The following is a 27,753-nucleotide window of genomic DNA, read 5'->3' on the forward strand; positions in this document are numbered from 1 at the left end:
ATGAATACGATGTAGTCTCAATCATCACGAAAAGAAATACACATGTACTCAACCAAACGTCAAACTTGATTAAAGGTGGCAAAGGCCATAACAGTAATGTAATCAAAATGAAGGGGTGAGCTAAAGGCGAAATTGGTGAATTCTGAGTTGGAGGACTATAGAGAGTTCCACACAGTAATTGACATTTCAGTTAAGGCATCAAGTCGAAAAATAGCTCAGTGGATAAAGAAGATAAAGCAGCCTTGCCCATAGGAAGATAACATTCTGGTGAGGAGAAAGGGGATTAGGGAAACAAAATTTGTAAGTAGAAGGTAATAAAGGCTATGGAGAAAAATAAGAATAAGAAGTACATAGGGAGTGCCAGAGGTCAGGAAAGACTTCCATGAGAACTTGACATTGCAGCAAAGATTTGGTAGAAATTAGGGAATGATCCATGTGGATCTCTGAGGAGAAGAACATTCTAGGCAAACTGAAGAGCAAGCGTAAAGATCTCAAAAGAGGCGGATTCTTGGATATTTAGGAAACATAAGGAAAGTGCTACGTGATGAGGTTAGAGAGGTAACAAGAGACAAGAACAAGGACTTCTACTAATTCTGTGAATGAGACAAACAGTCAGCACAGGGTTTTGAAGCAGAAGAATGACATACTCTAACTTATGTTTTAAAAGGTTTACTCCAGCTGCTATGGTAAGATTAGACTAAGGAGATTACTGCAGTAGTTCCAATAAGACTTGGTTGTACTTAAGGAGGGGGTAAGAAGTGGTAAGACTCAGTATACGTTTTGTTTCTGTTTTTATTTTTTTATTTTTTATTTTATTTTATTTTTTTCTGAGACAGAGTCTTGCTTTGTCACCCAGGCTGGAGTGCAGTGGCATGATCTTGGCTCACTGCTACCTCCACCTCTCAGGTTCAAACAATTCCCCTGCCTCAGCATCCTAAGTAGCAAGGATTACAGGTGCGTGCCACCACGCCCAGCTGATTTTTGTATGTTTAGTGAAAACGGGGTTTCACCATGTTGACCAGGCTGGTCTCAAACTCTTGACCTCAGATGATCCACCTGCCTCGGCCTCCCAAAGTGCTGGAATTACAGGCATGAGCCACCGTGCCTGGCCATGTGTTGTTTTTATTTCTTTATTGATTTTAATTGTTTATCATGAAAATTTAAACAATATAAAATTAGGCAGAATAATATGATGAATTGCTTTATTCCCATAACTCAGCTCAGAATATAAAATCATAGCCAGTCTTCCAGTATTATTTTATAACAAAATCTGGTATATTATTTCATGAATTCAAGATATATTTTGATGGTACTGCCAAGACTTGATGATGGATTCCTTAATAAGAATTAAGAATTAATTAAGAGCTAAGAAATATTCCAATGATTTTGGTCTGATTAATGAGAAATATGAAGATTTCAAAGGTGGGGGGAACTCTGGAATGATAAACTATTTGGTGAGGAGGCATTGGGGTTGAAGGATAACAGGTGTTTGGTTTTGTTCATAAGTCTTAGATGCCCATGGGACATTGACGTTGATAAATCAAGTAGGAAAATGTGTATATGAATATGGATTTCAGGTAAAAAAGTTAGGACCAGAGATACAAATTTGGAATACATCAACATATTCACAGAATATAAAGTTAAGAAGTGGATTAAAGGCTTGAGTCCTGAAGCAATTTGATACGTACAGATCAGAGAAACTGGTAGTAAAAAGTAAAAAGAGCCTGAAAATAAGCAGCCAGAGTAGAATGAGGAGAGCATGTGCAATAGAAAACTGAGTGAAGAATGAGTCTCACCAAAGGAAAAAGGATCAAATGTGACAAAATTTGCTGACTGCTCAAGTAATGTGAAGACTAGGAATTGACTACTGGGTTAGCAACAGGAGGTTATTGTTGAACTTTGATAAGAGCAGTTGCTATTACATTCTAGGGACAAAATCATTATTGGAATATGATGTAAGATATTGGAGTGAAGTTAGACAATTCAAGGAATGTTCCTATGAAAGAGAACAGAGCATGGAGTGGTAGAGGAAAGAAAAGTGAGATTGAAGCAGAATTTGTTGTAATGGAAGATCCAACTGCATGCTGACGTGCTGATAGACGTAATTCACCTTAGGGGGAAGAACTGATGATACAGAAGAGAGAAAGAATGGCTGAAGATTTGCTCTTTTATAAGAAAAAATGGGATCTTGTGCACAAGCGAAGGTTTGGCTTTAGAGAGTACAGGCAGTTATTTTATGGAAATTTGAGGAAAGACAGATTATATGCTTAAAGACACATGTGGGTGAAAAATAATGTCACATATGAAAGCATGTAGAATTCCCCTTCTTATATTACATGAAATTAAAATCAAGGTCAGCTAAGAGTGTGGGAAAGGGTGCAGTTTTGGAGATTTGAGAAGAGAGAAAAAGGCATGAAATATCATTAGTAGTGTATGTGAGAGAAGCTGTCTGATAAATGTAGTATAATTGACAGTAGCATTAATGGGCAACATGAGATTAGTCGCTTGGGTTTAAAGTGAGACGAATCATCCCAGTTATACCTTTTCCTCAAGCTATATTCAGCTACAAGAGAACAAGTAAAGAGTAGGTAGAAAGTTACATTTACTTGAGTTGGTTTTTGCTAAGCAAGTAATACGAAATGAGAGTAGCAGGCAAAACGTTGATGCAAGTCAGCAAGTATTTAATTGCTGTGTTTACTGGCTATGGAATTGTAGCTATGGAATAAGTGAAGATAAACAGGAAAGATAAGGGATAGGATCAACGGATTGCAGGTCTCTGTGAAATCAAAGTTTCGTTGTATTCAGAGTTCTAAATAAAGGATACTAAGACAAGAGTCTGGAGAGTGAGGCAAGAATATGATTTGAAACTCAGATCATGAGAGGTTGCAGTGATTAGTGTTGTCAAGGTTCACGGTATAACCATGGGAGTGAGTAGCCAAGGGGGTACATTGATGCTTAGAACTGAAAGATAAGAAGAAGTTCAATAGAAGAGGAAAGGACAAAACTGTATGATAAGCAGGCCTGTAAACAATTATGAAAATAAATGTTTCACTCAAACAGAAATTTCAACAATTTCTCCTTCCCCTACTCCTTCCCTTTCTTTTCCTCATCCTCCTTCTTCCTACTCTTTGAGCCTTAATTTCAGCTTCTTTTCCACATTGTCTCAGAGTTCACACTATTCTGAGTCCTTCCATTCTGCCTGTGTGGAGGAACTGCCCTGAATTCTTTGCCTGAATTCCCTCAGTTCTCATAGCAATGCTAACAGGTAGAATTTATCTTCCTTTTATTCCTTCTAGCAAAAAAGTATTATTCATATTTAATACATTATTAAACACAGAAACATCACAATTTGATAAATAGGACCATTTTCAAATCTAGCTCTTGTGACTTGAGTGAAAATTTTTTAACCATTACAGATTATAGAAACCACACTTTTACATATATCCATACAGATAGATATAGATAAGGATAGACTGGGGCTAGACTTCCATTGAAAGAAATCTGAAGTTCCATGTACATGTCTTTGTATAGTAATTTTATTGTATTTAAGAACAGTCACACTTTGGGGCAGTGGAGTGAGTGATCAAAACTGTATTTCAAAAAGATAACTACAAACAGTGAGGAAGATAGATTGGCAGGTGAGGAGCGATTCCCAGAGATCAGGTAAAGATGTTGAAAATAACAGAATAAAGGAAGCATGGCTGAACTGTGGCCAAGGTAAAGCTGACAAGAATTCATGAGGAATGTAGTGTTGGGAGGCAGCAGTCAGTAAAACATGGCATGAATTTTTTGCTTGGTCAATGAGGATGGAAGATACCAACATAAACTAAGAAAAGAAAGGAAAAATATACATAAAGAGAAGACAGTGAGTATGTTTTGGGCAGGTTGAATTTAAGGTGCCTCCAGGAAATCCATACAAAAACATGAAGATGATTGGGCAAGAATCATTGCTTCCAGTTTTCACAGCTGCACACACTGAAATCCAAGGAACTTAGGAGGCATCATAAGATCACAAATTGTTGCAGAAATAACACTAAAACAAATGCCTGTTTCTTCACAGTAATGAATAATCTTAGTATAAGGCAATATGGGTATGTCTGTGTCTTCACCATTTTTTTTTTTGATAGGGGGCATCTTTGTTGCCCAGACTGGAGTGCAGTGGCAAAATCTCGGCTCACTTCAACCTCCACTTCCCATGTTCAAGCAATTCTCCTGCCTCATCCTCCCGAGTAGCTAGGATGACAGGTGCACACCACCACGCCCATCTACTTTTTTGTATTTTTAGAAGAGACAGGGTTTCACCATGTTGGTCAGCCTGGCCTCGAACTCCTGAACTCTGGTGATCCACCCAACTTAGCCTCCCAAAGTGCTGGGATTACAAGTGTGTCAACAACACTGCTTTTTAAAAATGCACATCTCCAATGGGAAATGAGTGAAGGACATAATAGAGATTTCACAGTCTCTCCAAAGTTCCTCCCCAAGATCTCCTCCTGCCATTACCCAATGGTATTGACTTAAAGAGATGACAGATTAAGTTGAATTTTATTGGTAGCATCACCTACCTGTTGTCACCTTCTCTGGAGAAAAAGACCGTGAAGGTTTGAACGTTCCCTTTCGCTTCTGCAGGTGGGCGCCAGCTGAGACGGACAAACCGGCTGGAAACAAAGACAGGGACCACATCTCTGGGAGCTGAAGGGAGGACACTGGAGCTTGGGATAGCTAAGGAGAAAGAAGAGGAGGCTATCAGAGGTGTCAGTGCCATAGGTAAGAATTCGGTAGGAAGGCATATCCAACCTATTAGGAAGCATCTCCATGTTATAGTCACCTTGATTCTAAAGGAAGGAAAAAAACCAAGGGAATGCACACATTAAATGGAATAAAAGGTATATTCATTTTTCTTGGGTTTTAAAGTGTGGCTAATGACATGTATATGATTCCGCTGCTTATATGTCCAATTTCTATTACCCATGGGATCTATGACAATCAGGGAAAAAATGTCTGCTCAGGCAAGAAAAGGGAAGAGAAATTTGGCAATGTGAATTTTTAACAAGCACTTGAGTTCTAGAAAAACCTTACTTCAGAACTGTGGATAATATGATTCAATATTGTAAAAGGATTACACTTCTCATGACATTAACTGATAATAGAAAATGTCTTTGGTAAGAGACAAATTATTTTAAGTAATTAATATTTCCCTGAATTGTTTCTGGAATGAAGCAGAGGTTGAATAAGCAAGAATATGGATAAACGAATAAATGAATAAACTCATGCATCTATATTTGAAGTAAAAGACAGTATTACATTTCAGAAGATAAACTCAAGATATACTAAATAGAAATCTAAATTTACAGTGACTATTTGTCAAAGATAACCTATTGGCATTTTGAAGAGTTCTAAGAAGAACTAAGAGGGCCACAATCTCCAGGATTTTACAAGGTTGGGGGCAGTTATTACTGTAGAAAAAAAATGTGATCATATAGTTTTAATATACAGTAAGGTCACATGATTTCAAACCTCTGCCTCCAGGTTCAAGTGATTCTCCTGCCTCAGGCTCTGCAGTAGCTGGGATTACAGGCACATGCCCCCATGCCTGGCTAATTTTTGTATTTTTAGTAAAGACGGGGTTTTGACATGTTGGCCAGGCTGTGTTGAACTCCTGACCTCAAGTGATCCACCCACCTCGGCCTCCCAAAGTACTGGGATTACAGGCATGGGCCACCATGTCTGGCCCCAAGGTGATTCTTTAAAATATTCATTTCATAGTTAAAATATGTTTCATAGTACAAAAGACACAGACCAAGTAGGTGTACATACACTGACACTGAGTTTAGTAAAGCACTAATTTGGAAGTTAAGCCAATGGAGACTTCAACATTGTATTACATAGCCATGGACTTACCTGTATTCATAAATGCTTCAGGTAACCAAAAAGTTATCACAAAACCTTATTCCTGTCAGTATCTGTCTACATGTCTACACTGTTCTGATACAATTTTTCTGCTTCAGCCTCCTGAGTAGATGGGATTACAGGCACACACCACCACACCTAGCTAATTTTTGTATTTTTGGTAGAGACAGGGTTTCACTGTGTTGGCGAGGCTGGTCTTGATCTCCTGACCTCAGATGATCCACCTGTCCTGGCCTTCCAAAGTACTGGGATTACTGGCATGAACCACCTCTCTCAGCCTGTTCAGAAACAATTTGAAGTTGTTATTCATGTATTTTTTAAGACCATAGAAAATTAAGAGCAGAAATGAAAAGTTGATTAAAGTTAACAAAAAGTAGAAGCAATTTTCATGGACTTGTTTGTAGGAACAACTTTGAATTATCCTCAATTAAAAAACTGTCTTTTCACATATTGGGAGAATTAGTAATATGTCAGAGAGGTTTTTCTATTACATATGTGCATGTGTATTTTGTAGTGTGTGTCTGCTTGGGTGTGTGTGAATTCGTAATTCATCTTTCCTGCAATAACTCTGTTTTCTTCATGTTTGTTAAAGTTCTCAAGTCTAGGGAATATGTGTTTCATCTTGACAGATGATCTCTAGTCACAAATCACAGGTATCCATTTGCAGATGTGAAATGTTCAAACTGGCTTTTGTAGTCCATTTTCCCTAGTCTTTATCAAAGTTAGTCTTCATTTTTGCATTCACTTTGTATAGGGACTGGCTGAGTGGTATTACTGCGATGAGTTAAACTTCTGCTAGCTAGAAAAAATCATCTGGGGAGTGGAAATACGCCGTTTCCTAATAGTTCCAGAAATCTTATCAATTTACAATTCTTACTAGTTATACAGAGAAAGAGAGGTTTTAAAGAATCGCAAAAAAACAGAAGTATTTGAAGCTATTTCTGACTCCAGATTCTTTGACTATTTCTTTGTAGATAAAATTTCGCCTTACTCTCCGGATCAGTACAGTATTTGAAAAAAATGGAAGAGTGGCAGTGAGTTAGTCAATCTTTTATAGCAGAGTGGTGAGGGAGGGGAAAAGATTGATGCCTGGGGATGGAGTATCTCTCTCAAAAATATGGGTGATATTAAGCTTCTTGACAAAAACCTTTACTTCCACAAATCACAGGCAGCTCAGACTAACACACTGGAGTGAATTTATTCTCTCCCTCCCCCTCAGCCTGCTTCTCCCCCCTGGGTGATATTCAAGTTGTCCTCTCAGCTGCACAGCCCAGAAACCCGAAGCCCATCCCTAATTCCTGACTCTCCTTCACTCACTGCATGCTAGAGTTCCCTGCTCCTGAAAATCTCATTAATCTACCCACGCTATTGCATCTCCATCGCCACGCTTCCATTGACATCATCGTTGTCTCTCACTAGAATTACCACAAGTGTTCCCCAGCTCCTCTGACTTCCTTAAAATCACCTTCCTCAAATATATTCTCTGTGTAGCATCCAGAATGAGCTTATAAAAGTATAAATCATGTCACTCTACTACTTATTTTTCCTCCACACATCCTCTTCAGGGAAAGCTCCAAACTTCTTAATTAGCTTGCTGGCCTGACTCCTGCTGACCATGGGTCTTGGGTGACTTTTCCATAAAAAGGCTTCAGAAAAGGACTTTCGTGCAAGTCCTACATTTGGGAAATGATCCCAGAAACACCAGCAGGGAGTCAGGAAGTGAGACAGGGCAGGGAGGGACCTATCGGAAGAGTGGGTTATCTATATGGTTATTCCTGTGGGAAACTGAAGGGCAATTCCATCAGGGACTCTGGGAGTCAGTATAGGACATGCCTCAGAGTTAATCATCCCTCAGGGGAGCAGATAGGGGTATTTGTCTACCTACTCCTTCTCCATCATTTGTTGAGGGTGATTCCAGGGGCTTATGACTTTCCTAAACAATGGTCTAGTGTGTTCCTACAGCAAGACAGAAAATACCTTTGGGCAGAGGCTTGCAGAGGTGCAGTTAGCGGTGATCAGTAGCTCTGCTCACTCAGCAAATATTCAAACAGCTCAGATCACCTGTCCTCCTTGTCTAAGTGCAGAGGAGAGAGTGGGGAACAGCAGACGAAGCCATTGTTCTCATGGTGCTTATGTGGAAGCTCCTTGGCTTCTTGATGCTTCTACATTAAGAATGTTCTCCTCATGCTGAGCACCCTGCAATTCTCTAGGGCCTTCACAAAAGCAGATCCCACACCTTAACCAGCCCCTCGCACTCATCTTCCTAACTCCTACTTTCCCTCTTGGTTTAGTTGAGGTATTGTTTCCCGTGGAAAGACTGACTGAGAGTATTTGGAAAATATATAAAAACCAAGTGACATAATATTAAAAAGCATGTTTTTAAATCTTTAAAATAATAAATCATCTTATTGAAAAGTGGGGTTCAACTTGACAAATAAGGCAAGAAATACACATTAAAGTAAAGCCTGAAAAAAAATCAATCAGAGGCCACTTTAAAGAAGGTGAATATCTCACGTCGGCCAGGGTGTGGCACTCTCACAGGCTCTCTTTTGAAGTGTGTGTGAGCACTACATGTTCAGAAGTAAATGTGGCAAAATCCTTTTAAAAAAATTCAAAGCATTAGGCCAAACATTCTCATTCCTATAAATTTATTATTTAAAAAATAAAAAATCCCTCCTTCATCAGTATATCAATCTGAAATTATAGATAGTATATTTACTCAAAATTTACTACCTCTATAACTTACCAGTTATTAAAAAATGGGATCCTTACTAGATTTTTGAGAAAAATATTTTTAAACATATAATTAATAATAACTTGATGAAAGCTTTCTGGAATTTTCAAGAAGTTAGACAAATAAGTTTTATATAAACAAAGGAAATTTTCCAATCTTGTTCCTCCAAGAGCACCTCATTCCTACAGGATGTCAACATCACAAACTAGTTGGCATCTCCATCCACCCAGGGAGTGCCAGAGAGGAGGGCAAGGGGCAATGGCAAGCAGGCAGATGATCCTCCCTGTCTTCTCCTTAGACTTCAGGGAGTGTCTTCTCACAGAGCTGGTCTAGACTCACATGGCACAAAGCTCAGAATAGAATTAATCACGGACTCTTTACCTCAATTTAAACAGGCGTTATATTAAAAGGGAGGAACACAGTTTTAGCAAAGGAATGGCTTCTTATCTTATACAGGGGAATTAATTTTGTTCTTACTAATCCTCCATGCTTTCTCTCAACAGTAACTTGCCTTCAAATAAAGTCTCAATAAAGAACCAATCAGGACTTCTTTTCTTTGCTCTTGGAGGCCTAATCTCCAGTCTGGCCCTAATCTCTCTGGCCCATTACTGTTGCCATAGCTACAGCTTCTTTATCTGTTGTCATGGAGAAGAGGCGGCGAATTTGCCACACTATAATGACAGTCTTTTTTTTCTTTAAAGAACACCTTTAAAAAATTTTTAATAATAGCCAAATCCAGGAAAGAGTGATAATTTTTATAGATAATGAAAAGCCAAATATATATAGTTTTGAAGCCAAAAAATAATAACATTTTGCTTAGGCCCCTGCAATAGCCTTGGTAACAATGATACTATTGGATTAATTTTTAAATAAAGCTTCAATTTTTCTACATACCAAAGACTTTTTCTGTCACGTTATTATACAGTGTTTATGAGCACGAATTTTTATCTGAGCTTATTGATAGTCCACAACCTTCATTCCCTATGATGTATATGAAAGAGGTATTCATAACAACAAAAATATTTAATTTACATTAAACCTCAAACAAGCCAACAGACCTGTTTCCTTGTTTCATTCCCCATGTTGCTCACTAAAATATTACAAATGTAGCCACCAAATCAACTAGCTGCTTTATTAGCTGCATCTCTTTTATTAGTCTGCATCTTAACCACTTAATAAAAACAATATGTAAATAGATATTATCAGTGAAATAACAGAAACACTTCATTTGCCTAAGAGCAAACAACTATCATTTCTCCTTTTGATTTTTTTTCTTGTTTTTCCCTTGACACCAAACTCTAGCTTTTTATTGTCTAAATGAAGAAGTGGATAAACCCAAATTATAGTTAAGTTTTTATAGTTCATAAAGTAATTTCACAAAATTATCAAAAAAAAGAAGCATGGCTGTGTATAATTAAAACTTACAATGAATAATTTTTTTTCTAAAACGTTACATTATTTTCAAAATGGAACGAATCATGACTTTTTGTGGTAGTGGATTAAGAACTTTAGAAAAAGTAAGTTATTTTATAAAATAGTTATTTGAAACCATTTTTTATCTTAATATGAGATGAAAGTTAATGTACTCCATAAAATCTCACTACATAATCATTTATTTATTTGTTTTCTAATTGCCAGATAACATTGTATGCTTTTAGCTGTATAACACGATACTTTGAGGCATATATATATCGTGAAATAGTAAAATCTAGTTAATTAACATGCATTACCTCACACACATAAAATAATGTATTGGGTAGGTACATTTTAGATAAAAATGAATAATGAATATTGATGGAATATCTATCACGTTCCTACTGTTATGCATGAAGCTAATAATAATTTATTTTTAAGCCCTGAGTTTTGACCTCAGAGAACAGGAAATTAATTTGAGGACTCAAGGTTTCCCCTGTAAACTATTGAAAAGTTAGAAATAGTCTCTTACTTACAAATGAGTTCCTTTCTAAAGTTTGGGTAGAAAAGTTATTTAGATGTTAGAACACATCACCTCACTAAATGATTTCTATTCTGTTTCCAGATACCTATTTAATTTGTACAATAACTATCATAGTAATAATGTTATGAAATTGAATCATTTCATAATGATTCAATACTCTTTGATAAAATGAATTTGTGCATCTAATTATTAATTCATTTAATGTTAATTGAAGATGTACCGTGTGCAAGGCACTGAGTCAGAAGCTGTTCAATCCATTTCCAGATCCCAGAGGCAAAACCAGCTTGGTCTTACCCACTACCCAACTTGGCTTCACCCTCTAGGATGCATTTGCTGCCACCTCCAATATTACTCTTTTCATACCAGCTATACTTTCTCAGTTGTCTTCAGCATGGGGCCTGAAGGATCTAAGCCTGAAAGATACAGTTGAGGGTCTCTGAGAGTGTGGAGCTAGGTTTCAGGAGTGTACAAAGGCTTTACTTTCAGAACAACCTCCTTGCTACCTCTCAGTTCTCCATGCTGAACTGCTCAATTCCATGAAGACTTCATGCTTATACCTCTGCTACTTTTGTGTGCTGCAAACTGCGCTGGAATACCTTCCTCCAATTGCTTTGCTGCTCTGACGTGGGGGCCTCCTTCACTTTCAGTTAGAGTGTAACTTCACTGATCTCCAGCCTGGCTTAGGTCCCTCTACCTGGGTGTTCACAGGATCAGGACAAGATGAGCACTCTTGTCAGGGCACTTCCCTGTACTCCAACAATCTGGTCATTTTTGTTGTTGTTGTTGTTATCCTATTACAAATTGTATGCTCTGTGAAAGAAGGAACCAAGTCTAAACTGTTTATCACTTTAATCCCCCGTCATTATCACAGTGTATATTAGCCATATCATAGGTATGCATTAAATTATTGCAGGGTCCAGCTAAATGGAAGGCTTTGCAAATTTGTGAGATTATGTTAAGACTTTGGCTGGAAAATTCCTTTTCAGAACCTGTACAGTGGTTGCTTGAGAATATGCACTGGGAGAAGACAGAGAATTACTGCAAACTAGTTATGTTCATTATTATTAATTTGCAGATAAATTACAAAGTAGAATGAAAAACCAAGCTCAGAGGAAGGTTCTAAGGAAATGTAGGTTTGGGGTGAGAATATTTTATTTGGAACCAAATGGAGAAGGGGAAATATATCACAACCTGCTCTTTCAGAGCTTGTCAGCCTTGATCCCTAGAGGAAGCCCTGGTGGGAAGCTTTCTACATTGTGCCAAACAACGGAGGTGTATTCATAGAAGGATGCTTCCTAAGGGAGATAATGCTTTCATTAAGAAGCAAAAAGGAAGCTTGAGAATTTGGTTTGGGCTGACCTTGTATCCAGAAGGGGACCTACAGGTCTGTTATAGAAAGTGTGATTCTTAGAATCATACATCAAAGAGTATGGCCAAAAAAAAGTTGTATGCTAAAAAGGATTTCCTATGGCCACACAAAGACATAAACTGAGAAACAAATTCTGGGAAGTATTTTCATATCAGCAGCGATAACTATAGCTCTCAGAGTTTGAGCTCTTTTCAGACAAAAGGAGGAGAAAAATATTATCTGATAAACTGGCCAACCAATACATGTGCAACTAAAGGTTTTATGTTCAGATCTGCACATTGTAGGTATGTAAAAGCATGCATCATATGCTTTTAATAATTTCTTCATCTCCACATTGCTTATTCAGGAAAGTGCCTTTTAAAGAGTTTATGAAGATGCAGTAAGTACCACATGCAGCTTGGCAAGGTGGCTAGGGCATCATGTATGTAAATAAACAGATTTGACTAGCAAACTGCAATTAAATGGTATGGACCTTGCTCCCTACTCCCAAACTCTGTGACTGTGTTATTTGGAAAGGTATTTAGCCTCTCTGGGCCTTAATTTCCACATTAAAAATGGTACAAAATATTTAGTGTACAGAGTTGTTAAGTGATAATGAGAAACGGATTCTAAGGGCTGCTCACCATACCTAGCATAGATTTGTATTCAATAAATGGCTGCTATTATTATTTCTCTATCTTTAGATCTTGAGAGCAGAAAGTCTATTTCTGTTGGTCCAGTTTCTTGATGGCTGTCTGGAGATGTAGGAACTCTCATAGAAAGGCATTGGGAGGCCAGGCGCGGTGGCTAATGTCTGTAACCCCAGCACTCTGGGAGACTGAGGCGGGTGGATCACGAGGTCAGGTATTCAAGACTAGCCTGGCCAAGAGGGTGAAACCCTGTCTCTACTAAAAATACAAAAACTAGCCAGGAGTGGTGGTGGGTGCCTGTAATCCCAGCTGCTCTGGAGACTGAGGCAGAGAATTGGTTGAACCCGGGATGGGGAGGCTGCAGTGAGCCGAGATCATGCCACTGCACTCCAGCCTGGGCAACAGAGCGAGACATTGTCTTAAAAACAAACAAACAGACAAACAAACAAACAAAGGCATTGGGAAGTTTTGAGCTAGTTTTGAGTCTAGTAGATCAAGTAAGTTGAGGACCAGCATGCTTCTCCTGTGGAAGGAAAGTACATTGTCACTTCAACATCCCTCTCTACATAACTTTTCAGGTTGCAGAGAAAAATCCATCAGTAATTTTCTTTTTAAAAAATTTTATCATCCCATATTCCTGCTCCTATAAGAGTTTATTTCATTTCAGGTCTCTTTCCTCTCTTTGTATTTTCTTACTAATCATTGCACCCTTTCCATCTGTCACTATTCCAAGGCTTTGTGAGGCCACCTTTAATCATCTTTCTCATCAATGTCTCTCCCTGGCATCTTTTCCCAACTACAGAAGTTATGCTTCTACCCAATTGCAGCTCGCTTTGTTTCTACCCTTTCCCTTGAGTTTATGTCATTGAATTCCCAGTCATTGTTTATCTATTCTCCATGCCCAGAGACCCTAAACGTGCCATTTCAATCATTCCCTTGTCACCAGTTTCCTCTGGGGATGAAGACTGACAGGCTATGACAGCTCCCCTCCCACCCTTCATGTGCATCACCATCCTTCCCCTCATCCCAGCCATATGGTGCTTTGTCCCAGGCTGGCAGGCAATCCTGTCCTCTGCCAGTGAAGAACATCTGAAGAACACATGCATTGCTGATATAGATCAGTATGTCAGGTTTTAAGAAGAAGTGCTTCCTCCCTGCAATTTCCTTTGCTGATGAGACACTACTAAAGTAAAATACCTGACAAGTTGTGTTGTTAAGGGAAAAAAATAATGAAATCAATGCTATGAAGTTTAATTTTGCATGTGTGTGTTAAACAACTAAATGATTCCAGTGAGAAACTCAAGTAAAGACACATGGAAGATAACACAACTTAAGAAGAACCAAAGGTTTAAGCTACTCTCTTTAGTAATGTAGATCATTTAAAGATCTCCTTTTACCATTGTAGGATACTAGGCAACTCATTAAAATGGCTCCAATCATACTTGATGTCAAACTTCCAACTCTCCCCATAGGACTTACAATACATTTTGAAATAATTTACTTAAGGACATGGTGTCAGGATAGCTGTGGAAATGCTCATTTCTAGGATATGCTCATTTCAATCTAAAAAAAATTATCTGAGAATCAGAGTTGCAGAACGACAGGTTCACTAAAGCCTATGTTTCAAATAGACAGGATATAACAGGTGTGTGAGGTGGCACCACAGGCCAAGAATGTATTGACTGTGTATGGCTTGAAGGTTTATTAAGCATTTGTGTGCAGTACAGTTGGCTCTAACCCCTCGCTACCCATCCCTAAATTTTATAGCCACCAAAACAAATTAAAGGGGAATAAAAATGAAGCAAATAAAAGAGGGTATAAAACTAAGTATTAAGTTTATACAAGTAGAGTATTATGCCACTGTTATGAAGTCACTGCAAAACAAAAGGGGGTATACTAGGTATATAAATCATGTTCCTTAGATTCCTTTTTGTTTTTAAGTTTGACCATCCAGGACTCTATATTTCTGAGAGAGAGAAAGAAAAAGGCCCCGACTACTTCTATTCTAGTCCTCCTTCTGAGAAGGAGGATGGTGAGCATGTAGGACTTGCAACTACAGCTGAGTCATCACTTACATAGGTCACTCTTTCTCTTTCTTAAAGTATTGCGGTGAAGAAAATGATAGCTAAGCTATCAACCATAGAACAGGCATATTGACCTGAATCTAGTACTTACACTTTAAATCTATAAAGTAGGAAAATTAAAAAAATAACCACCAGAGATGATTAGTAAAACACATTATATAATCATAAATTGTGGCAGTGTATGAAAGTCAGTATTCTCCCAGTCACTCTAAATAGAAAAATATTAATTCCTCCAGAAAAGATGGGTCTTTTAAAAAGTCTTGTTTTAATGTAAAAAAATCATTAAATGGAGGAGAGGGGTGGAGCAAGATGGCCGAATAGGAACAGCTCCAGTCTCTAGCTCCCAGCGCCAGTGACACAGAAGACAGGTGATTTCTGCATTTTCAACTGAGGTACTGGGTTCATCTCACTAGGGAGTGCTGGACAATCGGTGTTGGTCAGCTGCTGCAGCCCGACCAGCAAGAGCTGAAGCAGGGAGAGGCATTGCCTCACCAGGGAAGCACAAGGGGTAAGGGAATCCCTTTCCCTAGCCAGGGGAACTGAGACACATAACACCTGGAAAATCGGGTAACTCCCACCCCAATACTGCGCTTTAAGCAAACAGGCACACCAGGAGATCATATCCCACACCTGGCCGGGAGGGTCCCATGCCCATGGAGCCTCCCTCATTGCTAGCACAGCAGTCTGCGATCTAACAGGAAGGCAGCAGCAAGCCTGGGGGAGGGGTGCCCGCCATTGCTGAGGCTTAAGTAGGTAAACAAACCTACTTTGTTTGTTGGAACAACAAACTTTGTTTGTTGGAAGCTGGAACTGGGTGGAGCTCACAGCAGCTCAAGGAGGCCTGCCTGTCTCTGTAGACTCCACCTCTGGGGACAGGGCACAGCTAAACACAACAACAAAAAAGGAGCAGAAACCTCTGCAGACCCAAACGACTCTATCTGACAGCTTTGAAGAGAGCGGTGGATCTCCCAACACGAAGGCTGAGATCTGAGAATGGGCAGACTGCCTGCTCAAGTGGGCCCCTGACCCCTGAGTAGCCTAACTGGGGGACATCCCCCACTAGGGGCAGACCGACACCCAAACCTCACACGGTGGAATACACCCCTGAGAGGAAGCTTCCAAAGCAAGAATCAGACAGGTACACTCACTGTTCAGCAATATTCTATCTTCTGCAGCCTCTGCTGCTGATACCCAGGCAAACAGGGTCTGGAGTGAACCTCAAGCAATCTCCAACAGACGTACAGCTCAGGGTCCTGACTGTTAGAAGGAAAACTAACAAACAGGAAGGACACCCACACCAAAACCCCATCAGTACGTCACCATCATCAAAGACCAGAGGCAGATAAAACCACAAAGATGGGGAAAGAGCAGGGCAGAAAAGCTGGAAATTCAAAAAATAAGAGTGCATCTCCCCCTCCAAAGGAACGGAGCTCATTGTCAGCAACAGATCAAAGCTGGACGGAGAATGACTTTGATGAGTTGAGAGAAGAAGGCTTCAGTCCATCAAACTTCTCAGAGCTAAAGGAGGAATTACGTACCCAGCGCAAAGAAACTAAAAATCTTGAAAAAAGAGTGGAAGAATTGATAACTAGAATAATTAATGCAGAGAAGGCCATCAACGAACTGACAGAGATGAAAACCATGACACGAGAAATACGAGACAAATGCACAAGCTTCAGTAACTGACTTGATCAACTGGAAGAAAGAGTATCAGTGATTGAGGATCAAATGAATGAAGTGAATCAAGAAGAGAAACCTAAAGAAAAAAGAAGAAAAAGAAATGAACAAACCCTGCAAGAAGTATGGGATTATGTAAAAAGACCAAATCTACGTCTGATTGGGGTGCCTGAAAGTGAGGGGGAAAATGGAACCAAGCTGGAAAACACTCTTCAGGATATCATCCAGGAGAACTTCCCCAACCTAGTAGGGCAGGCCAACATTCAAATGCAGAAAATACAGAGAACGACACAAAGATACTCCTCGAGAAGAGCAACTCCAAGACACATAATTGCCAGATTCACCAAAGTTGAAATGAAGGAAAAAATCTTAAGGGCAGCCAGAGAGAAAGATCGGGTTACCCACAAAGGGAAGCCCATCAGACTAACAGCAGATCTCTTGGCAGAAACTCTCCAAGCCAGAAGAGAATGGGGGCCAATATTCAACATTCTTAAAGAAAAGAATTTTCCACCTAGAATTTCATATCCAGTCAAACTAAGTTTCATAAGTGAAGGAGAAATAAAATCCTTTACAGATAAGCAAATGCTTAGAGATTTTGTCACCACCAGGCCTGCCTTACAAGAGACCCTGAAGGAAGCACTCAACATGGAAAGGAACAACCGGTACCAGCCATTGCAAAAACATGCCAAAATGCAAACACCATTGAGGCTAGGAAGAAACTGCATCAACTAACGAGCAAAATAACCAGTTAATATCATAATGGCAGGATCAAGTTCACACATAACAATATTAACCTTAAATAGAGATGGACGAAGTGGTCCAATTAAGAGACACAGACTAGAAAACTGGATAAAGAGTCAAGACCCATCAGTCTGCTGTATTCAGGAGACCCACCTGACATGCAGAGACATACATAGGCTCAAAATAAAGGGATGGAGGAAGATCTACCAAGCAAATGGAGAACAAAAAAAAGCAGGGGTTGCAATCCTAGTCTCTGATAAAACAGACTTTAAACCATCAAAGATCAAAAGAGACAAAGAAGGCCATTACATAATGGTAAAGGGATCAATTCAACAGGAAGAGCTAACTATCTTAAATATACATGCACCCAATACAGGAGCACCCAGATTCATAAAGCAAGCCCTTAGAGACTTACAAAGAGACTTAGACTCCCATACAATAATAATGGGAGACTTCAACACCCCACTGTCAACATTAGACAGACCAATGAGACAGAAAGTTAACAAGGATATCCAGGAATTGAACTCATCTCTGCAGCAAGCAGACCTAATAGACATCTACAGAACTCTCCACCCCAAATCAACAGAATATACATTCTTCTCAGCACCACATCACACTTATTCCAAAATTGACCACATAATTGGAAGTAAAGCACTCCTCAGCAAATGTACAAGAACAGAAATTATAACAAACTGTCCCTCAGATCACAGTGCAATCAAACTAGAACTCAGGACTAAGAAACTCAATCAAAACCGCTCAACTACATGGAAACTGAATAACCTGCTCCTGAATGACTACTGGGTACATAATGAAATGAAGGCAGAAATAAAGATGTTCTTTGAAACCAATGAAAACAAAGATACAACAAACCAGAATCTCTGGGACACATTTAAAGCAGTGTGTAGAGGGAAATTTATAGCACTAAATGCCCACAAGAGAAAGCTGGAAAGATCTAAAATTGACACTCTAACATGACAATTAAAAGAACTAGAGAAGCAAGAGCAAACACATTCAAAAGCTAGCAGAAGGCAAGAAATAACTAAGATCAGAGCAGAACTGAAGGAAATAGAGACACAAAAACCCTCCAAAAAATCAATGAATCCAGGAGTTGGTTTTTTGAAAAGATCAACAAAATTGACAGACCGCTAGCAAGACTAATAAAGAAGAAAAGAGAGAAGAATCAAATAGACGCAATTAAAAATGATAAAGGGGATATCACCACCGACCCCACAGAAATACAAACTACTATCAGAGAATACTATAAACACCTCTACGCAAATAAACTAGAAAATCTTGAAGAAATGGATAATTTCCTGGACACTTACACTCTCCCAAGACTAAACCAGGAAGAAGCTGAATCCCTGAATAGACCAATAGCAGGCTCTGAAATTGAGGCACAAATTAATAGCCTATCAACCAAAAAAAGTCCAGGACCAGATGGATTCACAGCTGAATTCTACCAGAGGTACAAGGAGGAGCTGGTACCATTCCTTCTGAAACTATTTTAATCAATAGAAAAAGAGGGAATCCTCCCTAACTCATTTTATGAGGCCAATGTCATCCTGATACCAAAGCCTGGCAGAGACACAACAAAAAAAGAGAATTTTAGACCAATATCTCAGATGAACATCGGTGCAAAAATCCTCAATAAAATACTGGCAAACCGGATTCAGCAGCACATCAAAAAGCTTATCCACCATGATCAAGTTGGCTTCATCCCTGGGATGCAAGACTGGTTCAACATACGCAAATCAATAAATGTAATCCAGCATAAAAACAGAACCAAAGACAAAAACCACATGATTATCTTAACAGATGCATAAAAGGCCTTTGACAAAATTCAACAGCCCTTCATGCTAAAAATGCTCAATAAATTCGGTATTGATGGAACGTATCTCAAAATCATAAGAGCTATTTATAAGAAACCCACAGCCAATATCATACTGAATGGGCAAAAACTGGAAAAAATCCCTTTGAAAACTGGCACAAGACAGGGATGCCCTCTCTCACCACTCCTATTCAACATAGTGTTGGAAGTTCTGGCTAGGGCAATCAGGCAAGAGAAAGAAATTAAGGGTATTCAGTTAGGAAAAGAAGAAGTCAAGTTGTCCCTGTTTGCAGATGACATGATTGTATATTTAGAAAACCCCACTGTCTCAGCCTGAAATCTCCTTAAGCTGATAAGCAACTTCAGCAAAGTCTCAGGATACAAAATTAATGTGCAAAAATCACAAGCATTCTTATACACCAGTAACAGACAAACAGAGAGCCAAATCATGAATGAACTTCCATTCACAATTGCTTCAAAGAGAATAAAATATCTAGGAATCCAACTTACAAGGGATATAAAGGACCTCTTCAAGGAGAACTACAAACCACTGCTCAGTGAAATAAAAGAGGATACAAACAAATGGAAGAACATACCATGCTCATGGAAAGGAAGAATCAATATCGTGAAAATGGCCATACTGCCCAAGGTAATTTATAGATTCAATGCCATTCCCATCAAGCTACCAATGACTTTCTTCACAGAATTAGAAAAAACTGCTTTAAAGTTCATATAGAACCAGAAAAGAGCCCACATTGCCAAGACAATCCTAAGTCAAAAGAACAAAGCTGGAGGCATCACGCTACCTGACTTTAAACTATACTGCAAGGCTACAGTAACCAAAACAGCTTGGTACTGGTACCAAAACAGAGATATAGACCAATGGAACAGAACAGAGTCCTCAGAAATAATACCACACATCTACAGCCATCTGATCTTTGATAAACCTGAGAAAAACAAGAAATGGGGAAATGATTCCCTATTTAATAAATGGTGCTGGGAAAATTGGCTAGCCATAAGTAGAAAGCTGAAACTGGATCCTTTCCTTACTCCTTATACGAAAATTAATTCAAGATGGATTAGAGGCTTAAATGTTAGACCTAATACCATAAAAACCCTAGAAGAAAACCTAGGTAATACCATTCAGGATATAGGCATGGGCAAGGACTTCATGTCTAAAACACCAAAAGCAATGGCCACAAAAGCCAAAATTGACAAATGGGATCTAATTAAACTAAAGAGCTTCTGCACAGCAAGAGAAACTACCATCAGAGTGAGCAGGCAACCTACAGAATGGGAGAAAATTTTTGCAATCTACTCATCTGACAAAGGGCTAATATCTAGAAGCTACAAAGAACTCAAACAAATTTACAAGAAAAAAACAAACAACCCCATCAGAAAATGGGCAAAGGATATGAACAGACATTTCTCAAAAGAAGACATTCATACAGCCAACAGATACATGAAAAAATGCTCATCATCACTGGCCATCAGAGAAATGCAAATCAAAACCACAATGAGATACCACCTCATACCAGGTAGAATGGCAATCATTAAAAAGTTGGGAAACAACAGGGGCTGGAGAGGATGTGAAGAAATAGGAACACTTTTACACTGTTGGTGGGATTGTAAACTAGTTCAACCATTATGGAAAACAGTATGGCAATTCCTCAAGGATCTGGAACTAGAAGTACCATATGACCCAGCCATCCCATTACTGGGTATATACCCAAAGGATTGTAAATCATGCTGCCATAAAGACACATGCACACGTATGTTTATTGCAGCACTACTCACAATAGCAAAGACTTGGAATCAAACCAAATGTCCATCAATGACAGACTGGATTAAGAAAATGTGGCACATGTACACCATGGAATACTATGCAGCCATAAAAAGGATGAGTTTTTGTCCTTTTTAGGGACATGGATGCAGCTGGAAACCATCATTCTCAGCAAACTATCGCAAGAACAGAAAACCAAACACCACATTTTCTCACTCATAGGTGGGAACTGAACAATGAGATCTCTTGGACTCGGGAACATCACACACCGGGGCCTATTATGGGGAGGGGGGAGGGAGGAGGGATTGCACTGGGAGTTATACCTGATGTAAATCACGAGTTGATGGGTGCTGACGAGTTGACGGGTGCAGCATACCAACATGGCACAAGTATACATATGTAACAAAGCTGCACGTTATGCACATGTACCCTAGAACTTAAAGTATAATAATAATAAAAACAAACAAACAAAAATCATTAAACGTATTATTTACCTACAGATCCATATTGATTTGAGTTATGGTTGATCAATATATCTATTAATTCAAACTATAACACAGAACATGTGGAATCCTAAAATATAGGATACAGATGTTCATCCATGGTAGCAAATGTATCTATTTTAAGTTTCATTCCTTGTTGCTATTGTAGCTGAGGCAAAGCATACGCTTGGCAAGTATTCCCATGTTCACTAATTCTCATCAAGATATAAGTAGTATATATGATCAGTGACCTTTTTTTCCTTGAATAAAGTAAAAAGAACTATAGAATTGGCTTTGTAGACAAGGCTTGCTATGAGTTGAGTGTTTTTGTCCCTCTACCCTTCAGGTTGAAATTTAATCATCAATGCAACAGTATTGGGAGGTATGGCCTTTCAGAGATGATCGAGTTATCAGGGCTCTGCTCTCATAAATAGGATTCATTGCTCTTGTAAAAGGGCTTGACAGAGAGTTTGTCCCTGTTTTTGCCCCTTTCATTCCTTCTGTCATGTGAGGACACCAACTTCCTGCCCCATGGAGGACGTAGCCACAAGGTGCCATCCCAGAAGCAGACAGCAGTCCTCACCAGACAACCACACCTACTGATGCTTTCACCTTGTGCTCCCAGCCTCCAGAACTGTAAGAAATAAGTTTCTGTTTTTCATAAATCACCAAGTCTGTGGTGTTTTATTTTATTTTTATATTTTGGAGACAGAGTCTTTTTCTGTCACCCAAGCTAGAGTGCAATGGCGTGATCTTGGCTCACTGCAACCTCTGCTTCCCAGGTTCAAGACTCAGTCTCCCAAGGAACTGGGATTACAGGTATGTGCCACCATGCCCAGTTAATTTTTGTATTTTTAGTAGAGATGAGATTTCATCATGTTGGCCAGGCTGATCAAACTCCTGGTCTCAAGTGACCCACCCATCTCAGTCTCCCAAAGTGCCAGGATTACAGCTGTGAGCCACTGTGCCTGGCCCAGTCTATGGTATTTTGTTATAGCAGTACAAAAGACTATATTCTCTTCCAGTTAGCAGCTGATTAAATATCTTCTAGGTGCAGGTACATCAGTCCCTAAATTCACTACTAAGGCTCTATCATTCTATGAAGCAACAATAGCTTCCATCTCTCTATTTTCCTTCTTAGTTTTCTATTTATTTCTTTCTCTCTTCTCTTTCTCTTCTTATTTTTTCTTTGAAAACAATTCATCCAAATTTGGGACAGAATTTGGAACTCAATGACAGATTCACTATCTAGTTCGGAAAGTAACAGCTGCATCTTAGTTCACCTGGGCTGCTATAAATATCAACAGCAGAAATATATTTCTTACAATTCTGGAGGCGAGGAAGTCCAAGATTAAGGCACCATCAGAGTCGATGTCTGGTAAGGGCTTCATAGATGATACCTGTTGCTGCTTCCTCACAAGGTAGAAGAGGCAAGAGAGCTCCCTTCAGCCCCTTTTAAGACATGAATCCCACTCATAAAAGCAGAGCCCTCACAGCTTAATCACCTCCCAAAAGGCCCCATCACTTAATACCAACACAATGGGGATTAAGTTTCAACATGAATTTTAGAGGGACACAAACATTCAGACCATATAGCCACTGGTTCCAAAGATAGCATAATACAGAAAAAGATGAGAATTAGGAGATAAAAGCAATAAAACTTGATGATATGACCTTATTATTATATCTCCTGTTCCTGAATTTCTTCCAAACTTAAAACATTATAAAAACATCCCTCTTCTCCCACATGACCATCAAGACACAAATACAGTGGATAATGCCCATAAATTACTTTGAGTTCAGTCACATACAGTCTCAAAATATAAAGGAAAACAAATGGCACCAGCCCCTGACTTGACTATGTCACCACCTTCCTATATATTGGAAATTCAGAGGTGAATAGATGTTGGCTATTTGATATCGTTTGACTGTGTCCCCACCCAAATCTCATCTTGAACTGTAGCTCCCACAATTCCCATGTGTCGTGGGAGAGACCTGGTGGGAGGTAATTGAATCACGGGGGCTGTTCTTGCCATGCTGTTCTTGCGCTAGTGAATATGTCTCATGAGATCTGATGGTTTTATAAGGGGGAGTTCCTTTGCACAAGCTCTCTCTTGCCTGCCGCCATGTAAGATGTCCCATGCTCTTCCATCATGATTGCCAGGCCTCCCCAGCCAGGTGGAACTATAAGTCAATTAAACCTTTCTCCTTTATAAATTACCCAGTCTCAGGTATGCCTTTATTAGCAGCATGAGAACAGACTAATCCACTACTGAAATGGGAAGGCAGTTCTAAGAATATGTAAAAACCAGAACCCAAGAAAAGAAATATTGATAAATATGACTGTATTGAAACAGAAACTTCTACATGAGGAAATATAATAGGGAGATGGAGATAAGAATGACAATCTGAGACATTTTCTATATTACTAAGAGCATTAACATTCCTAATATGCAGGGCTGTTTCATATCAAACTATTCAAGGAAAAGAAGATGGTAAGTAAGCTACAGTTAGAAAAGATGATAATAGAAAGGGTCAGTATCTGTACCTTTCATTTCAATATCTTTGAATATTCTATTGTAATTTCATCTTCCAAGTAATTATTAATTCCACCAAAGAGAATTATTTCACTATAATAAATGTCAACATAAGAATACAAAACACTGTGGCCTTCACCTTCAAAGTGTGAAAATTTGTTAAGCTTCAAATGGGATGGAAACAATCATTCTCACACCTTTGGCTACTTAAAGCAAAAAGTAAATTATATAATATATTCATAAGTAAATATTTTGACGGAAGAAAAAAATTACCTGTGTGAAGTTCACAACTTGGTGCCACGCTTCCTGAAACATTTTTAAATTACTGTAACATATAGTTTGCGATTCTGCAGCTACTATGCAATAAGCACGAAGATAGAGTTACAAAACCTAACTTACTCTGGTCTCCGGCTTCCTGCTGTTCTAGGGTCTGAACACAAACCACAATAAGATATTTAAAGAAATTCACTAAGGGATGACTAGAAAATAAGACAAAACAACTCAAGATGAACCAGAGGGGACTTCACCCCTCTCTGCCATCCAGCTATGTCATGAGCCAAACATGTAAACTATCTGTTCTGGTGTCTAATTCTTTTGGGTAGAGGTAAGGATAGGAAATCTGGAGATAGTAAGAGTTTTATTCTTAAACTCTTTCTGGGCAATCAACTTGTATTCTCAAAAGGAGGAGGCACTGCTATACAGATGACAGCACACTAGCTGTACTGCCTTCTATAACTGTGTAGAGTTGTATTAGATAATTAACACAGAATGTGGTACAATCATGTTAGACTTTAGTCATAGAGTTGACAGCAGCCATTAAAAAGAGAGGTGAAGAGGCTGGAGACTGGGCTAGATTTGAGATGCTTGCTTCCAAAGAAAAGAGTATGGAGATGAAAAAATATTAATTTCAGAGTAAAATCCTGGCCAACTCAGCCACCACTTAGTAAGTAGTAAAAGTTATTATCCTCAGTGATGTCATGTGGCTGTCATGTATCCTTGATATCATGTGGCAACAAGTACACTTACCCTCTGTGGTATTCTTTTCAAAAAGAATACCAGTTTAAATGACGAAAAAAACTTTGCATAAATCCAGATTGGGATACCTGACCAATACTCTCCAAGACAGTCAAGGTCAAGAAAAAAAGGGAAAGATAGAAGCTGTTACTGAAAAAGGAGCCTGGGAAGATATCAAAACTAAATGCAAGGAGGTTCCCTGGATTGGATTCTGTGACAGAAAAATGATATTAATGGAAAACCTAATGAAATCCAAATAAAGACTGGAGTGTAGTTCACAGTAACATGGTAATGTCGATTTCTTAGTTTTGTCAAATACACACAGTCATGTAAGACGTTAACAGTGGAAAACTGGGTAAAGGGTATATAGGAGCTCTGCTATATTTTTACAATTTTCATGTAAAATTATTCTATCATATATAAACATGTTCATTTTAAAGAGGGGTAGGGACTGTTGCTTAAATCATAGTTAGAGATCAGTCCTAATGTGGTTAACGCTAGTGTCTGTCCAAAAAACAGAGTAGACTCCACGAAGACATATAATAAAAGGATGTTTATGTATTAGGAGTGCATCATTTGTTTCTGAGTAAAGAATTTATTTAAAAAAAGGAACAAAGACTGTGTTAAGTTTTAGGATTCTTACTGTGTTTGTAGCTAACATCTATCAGCCAATGTGAAAAGATTAATTCTAAAGGGTGGAAAAGAATGTGCACCACCCGACTTCCAAACACAGGTCTGAGAGACAAAGCGTTCAGACTGCAGCCATCAATCTGAGAAGTGTCATCCACCAGAGTATTTATGATTCATGCTGATGCTTTTGCATCACCTGGCACCAGTCAGGCTGTGTATCTACTTTGTTTTTCATCCTAGGGAGTAATGCACTGGATTTCAACTACATTCCTGTGTCATTCCATTTTTCAACTTAGGTAGCAGATAATAGCTAATAAAATTAAAGGCGGCAGGGTGAGAAGACAGTTGTGCTCCAGTGGGCACAGCGAATTCCCAGAGGGCATAGACTTAGCGAATCACAAGGCTTGTACTTAGGCAGAGGCTAGGGAAAGGAGTTCAACATGTTGGACATGGTTTGTTTCAGAGCATGTGGACATACCACAGGTAGCTTGGTGTTCAATGTGCTTCCCTGAGAAAGACTGGTCACATTATCAAGGATGACAAGAAAATGAAAAGTAATCATAACCAGGACAACACAATTCAAAATTACAGGTGGGAAGCTTCCCTTTTTGTAAATACACAACCATGGAGAGGAGAGAGGCAAGAAGTGAGCAGTAGAACAATATACCGCAAGAAAGGTACAAAACAAAACATAAAAACTACTGAAGAGTGTATACCAATGACTCCAATGAAAGGAGTGTGTCATTGAAAGAATCCACAAAACCCAGTCAGTTGAAATAGTGTTTCCAAAATCATACACATCATATTCCACTCCTCAGGCTAGTCCAGGGTGAAATGATCACAGATCACTAAAACCTAGGATAGTGTGTCCTCTATGGCAATTTAGGATTCTGGCTAATCTGGGAAACCCATCTCGCTAGCAGTTTCCACTTTTTTGCCTTCTTGGACTTTTCCCCATCTTTCATTATTAACTATTATGATAAATAATTTTAAATTTCACTTTACATATATTCTGGTCCACCCTTTGTTTCATATGTATTGGCTCAGAAACATAGCCCAATTTATTTTGGAAAATACCCACTCATACACAGCGATTCTCTTACTTTTCTCTTACTTTCCCATTCCCTATGTTCAGGCCATTTCACTATTTTTTAGCCCTTTAACAAACAGGAAACAGAGGTCGCTAGGAACTTTCATCATCATTTGTCTCAATAATAACCATGAAGAAAACTCTAGTTATAAACTCAATAATCAATGAGTATGGTAGATTTTTCTCTGACGTATTTTTTTTTAACTAGGATTCAGGCTTTATAAACATTTGGCTGACCCTGACATCAACTGCAACATTTAGGCATGTGTTTTGAAATTCTTATAACTTATCTTAATGACTTATTAAGGAACTTGTTGTGCCATTAAATGTCTCACTGAGTTTATTATCTGAATTTATTTATAACTCATCCTAAAACAAACTCTTCTAAAGTTTGAGTAGATTCTTGGGGTGAAGGATACTACAATTTGTTGAATAAAGCAATAGCCACCTATCATGTCCTCTTTGGTTTTATATATTTTGATGAAATTCCCTTTGTCAGGCTTGCCTTTCCAATCTCTAATGAATCACCCAAACCTCCTATATTACCACACACTGACATTTTCCTTCTCCTTTTCCCTCAGCATATATTAGTCTTTGTACAAAAATCAATTTTTCTCTCCTGATTACTAGTTTCCCTTCCTGAATGTGTCCTTACCTCTGCATGTTTCACTGTGTGAGAGAAATTGAATGACCTACAGTGAAAAAGTATAAACATGACAATATTTTATTTAAATGATAAGGATATGAAAACTACCAAATCCTTTCTACTAACCCCAGTGTGTAATCTCTGTGCAGACTCCAGTATATTTGGGGGCATATTTAAGACGAAGACACCTGCAATAGTCTCCCAACTCCATTCTTTACTCTGCTCCCAATTTCCTCTCATAAAAATGCCACCCATACGGAAACATCATCCTAAAATATGGCAAGATAATTTCTGTGAAAGAATTCATTTTCACCTCTACCAAATTAATCTGAATTGAGACTGAGCCATGGAGATAAAAGCTTGTTTAATTTGGGTTTTAACATATGTTTTTCTAATATATATTTTAAAACTGTGCAAATCTGTTTCACCCAGACTGAAATAGTTTTATTTATAGAAAGCCTCTTTGAAGGATATGAAAAGAATAAAAAATCATAAAATGTTTTATTCATCTGAATTACGGTTTGTCTTCTTAAACTAAAAGCTCCCTTAAAACAAGGTACATATCTATGTCATACATCTGTCCATTTATCTATCTATTCATCTGATCATTTATTCATGCAAAATATTTTTGTTGAATATTTTTCA

The 27,753-nt window shown here is 38.6% G+C and overlaps 1 protein-coding gene across 1 annotated transcript in view; it reads right to left on the reverse strand.

The window, feature by feature from the left end:
• The window catches only part of DCC (DCC netrin 1 receptor), a 1,221,566-nt gene that overhangs the window by 386,104 nt on the left and 807,709 nt on the right, over nt 1–27,753 (reverse strand). Inside the window, exon 8 of the mRNA XM_025365180.1 lies at nt 4,563–4,719. Within this exon, the coding sequence (XP_025220965.1) occupies nt 4,563–4,719 (157 nt within the window). The remainder of the gene's footprint in view (nt 1–4,562; nt 4,720–27,753) is intronic.

This window comes from Theropithecus gelada, chromosome 18 (genome assembly GCF_003255815.1).
Source record: "Theropithecus gelada isolate Dixy chromosome 18, Tgel_1.0, whole genome shotgun sequence".
Taxonomy (NCBI): domain Eukaryota; kingdom Metazoa; phylum Chordata; class Mammalia; order Primates; family Cercopithecidae; genus Theropithecus; species Theropithecus gelada.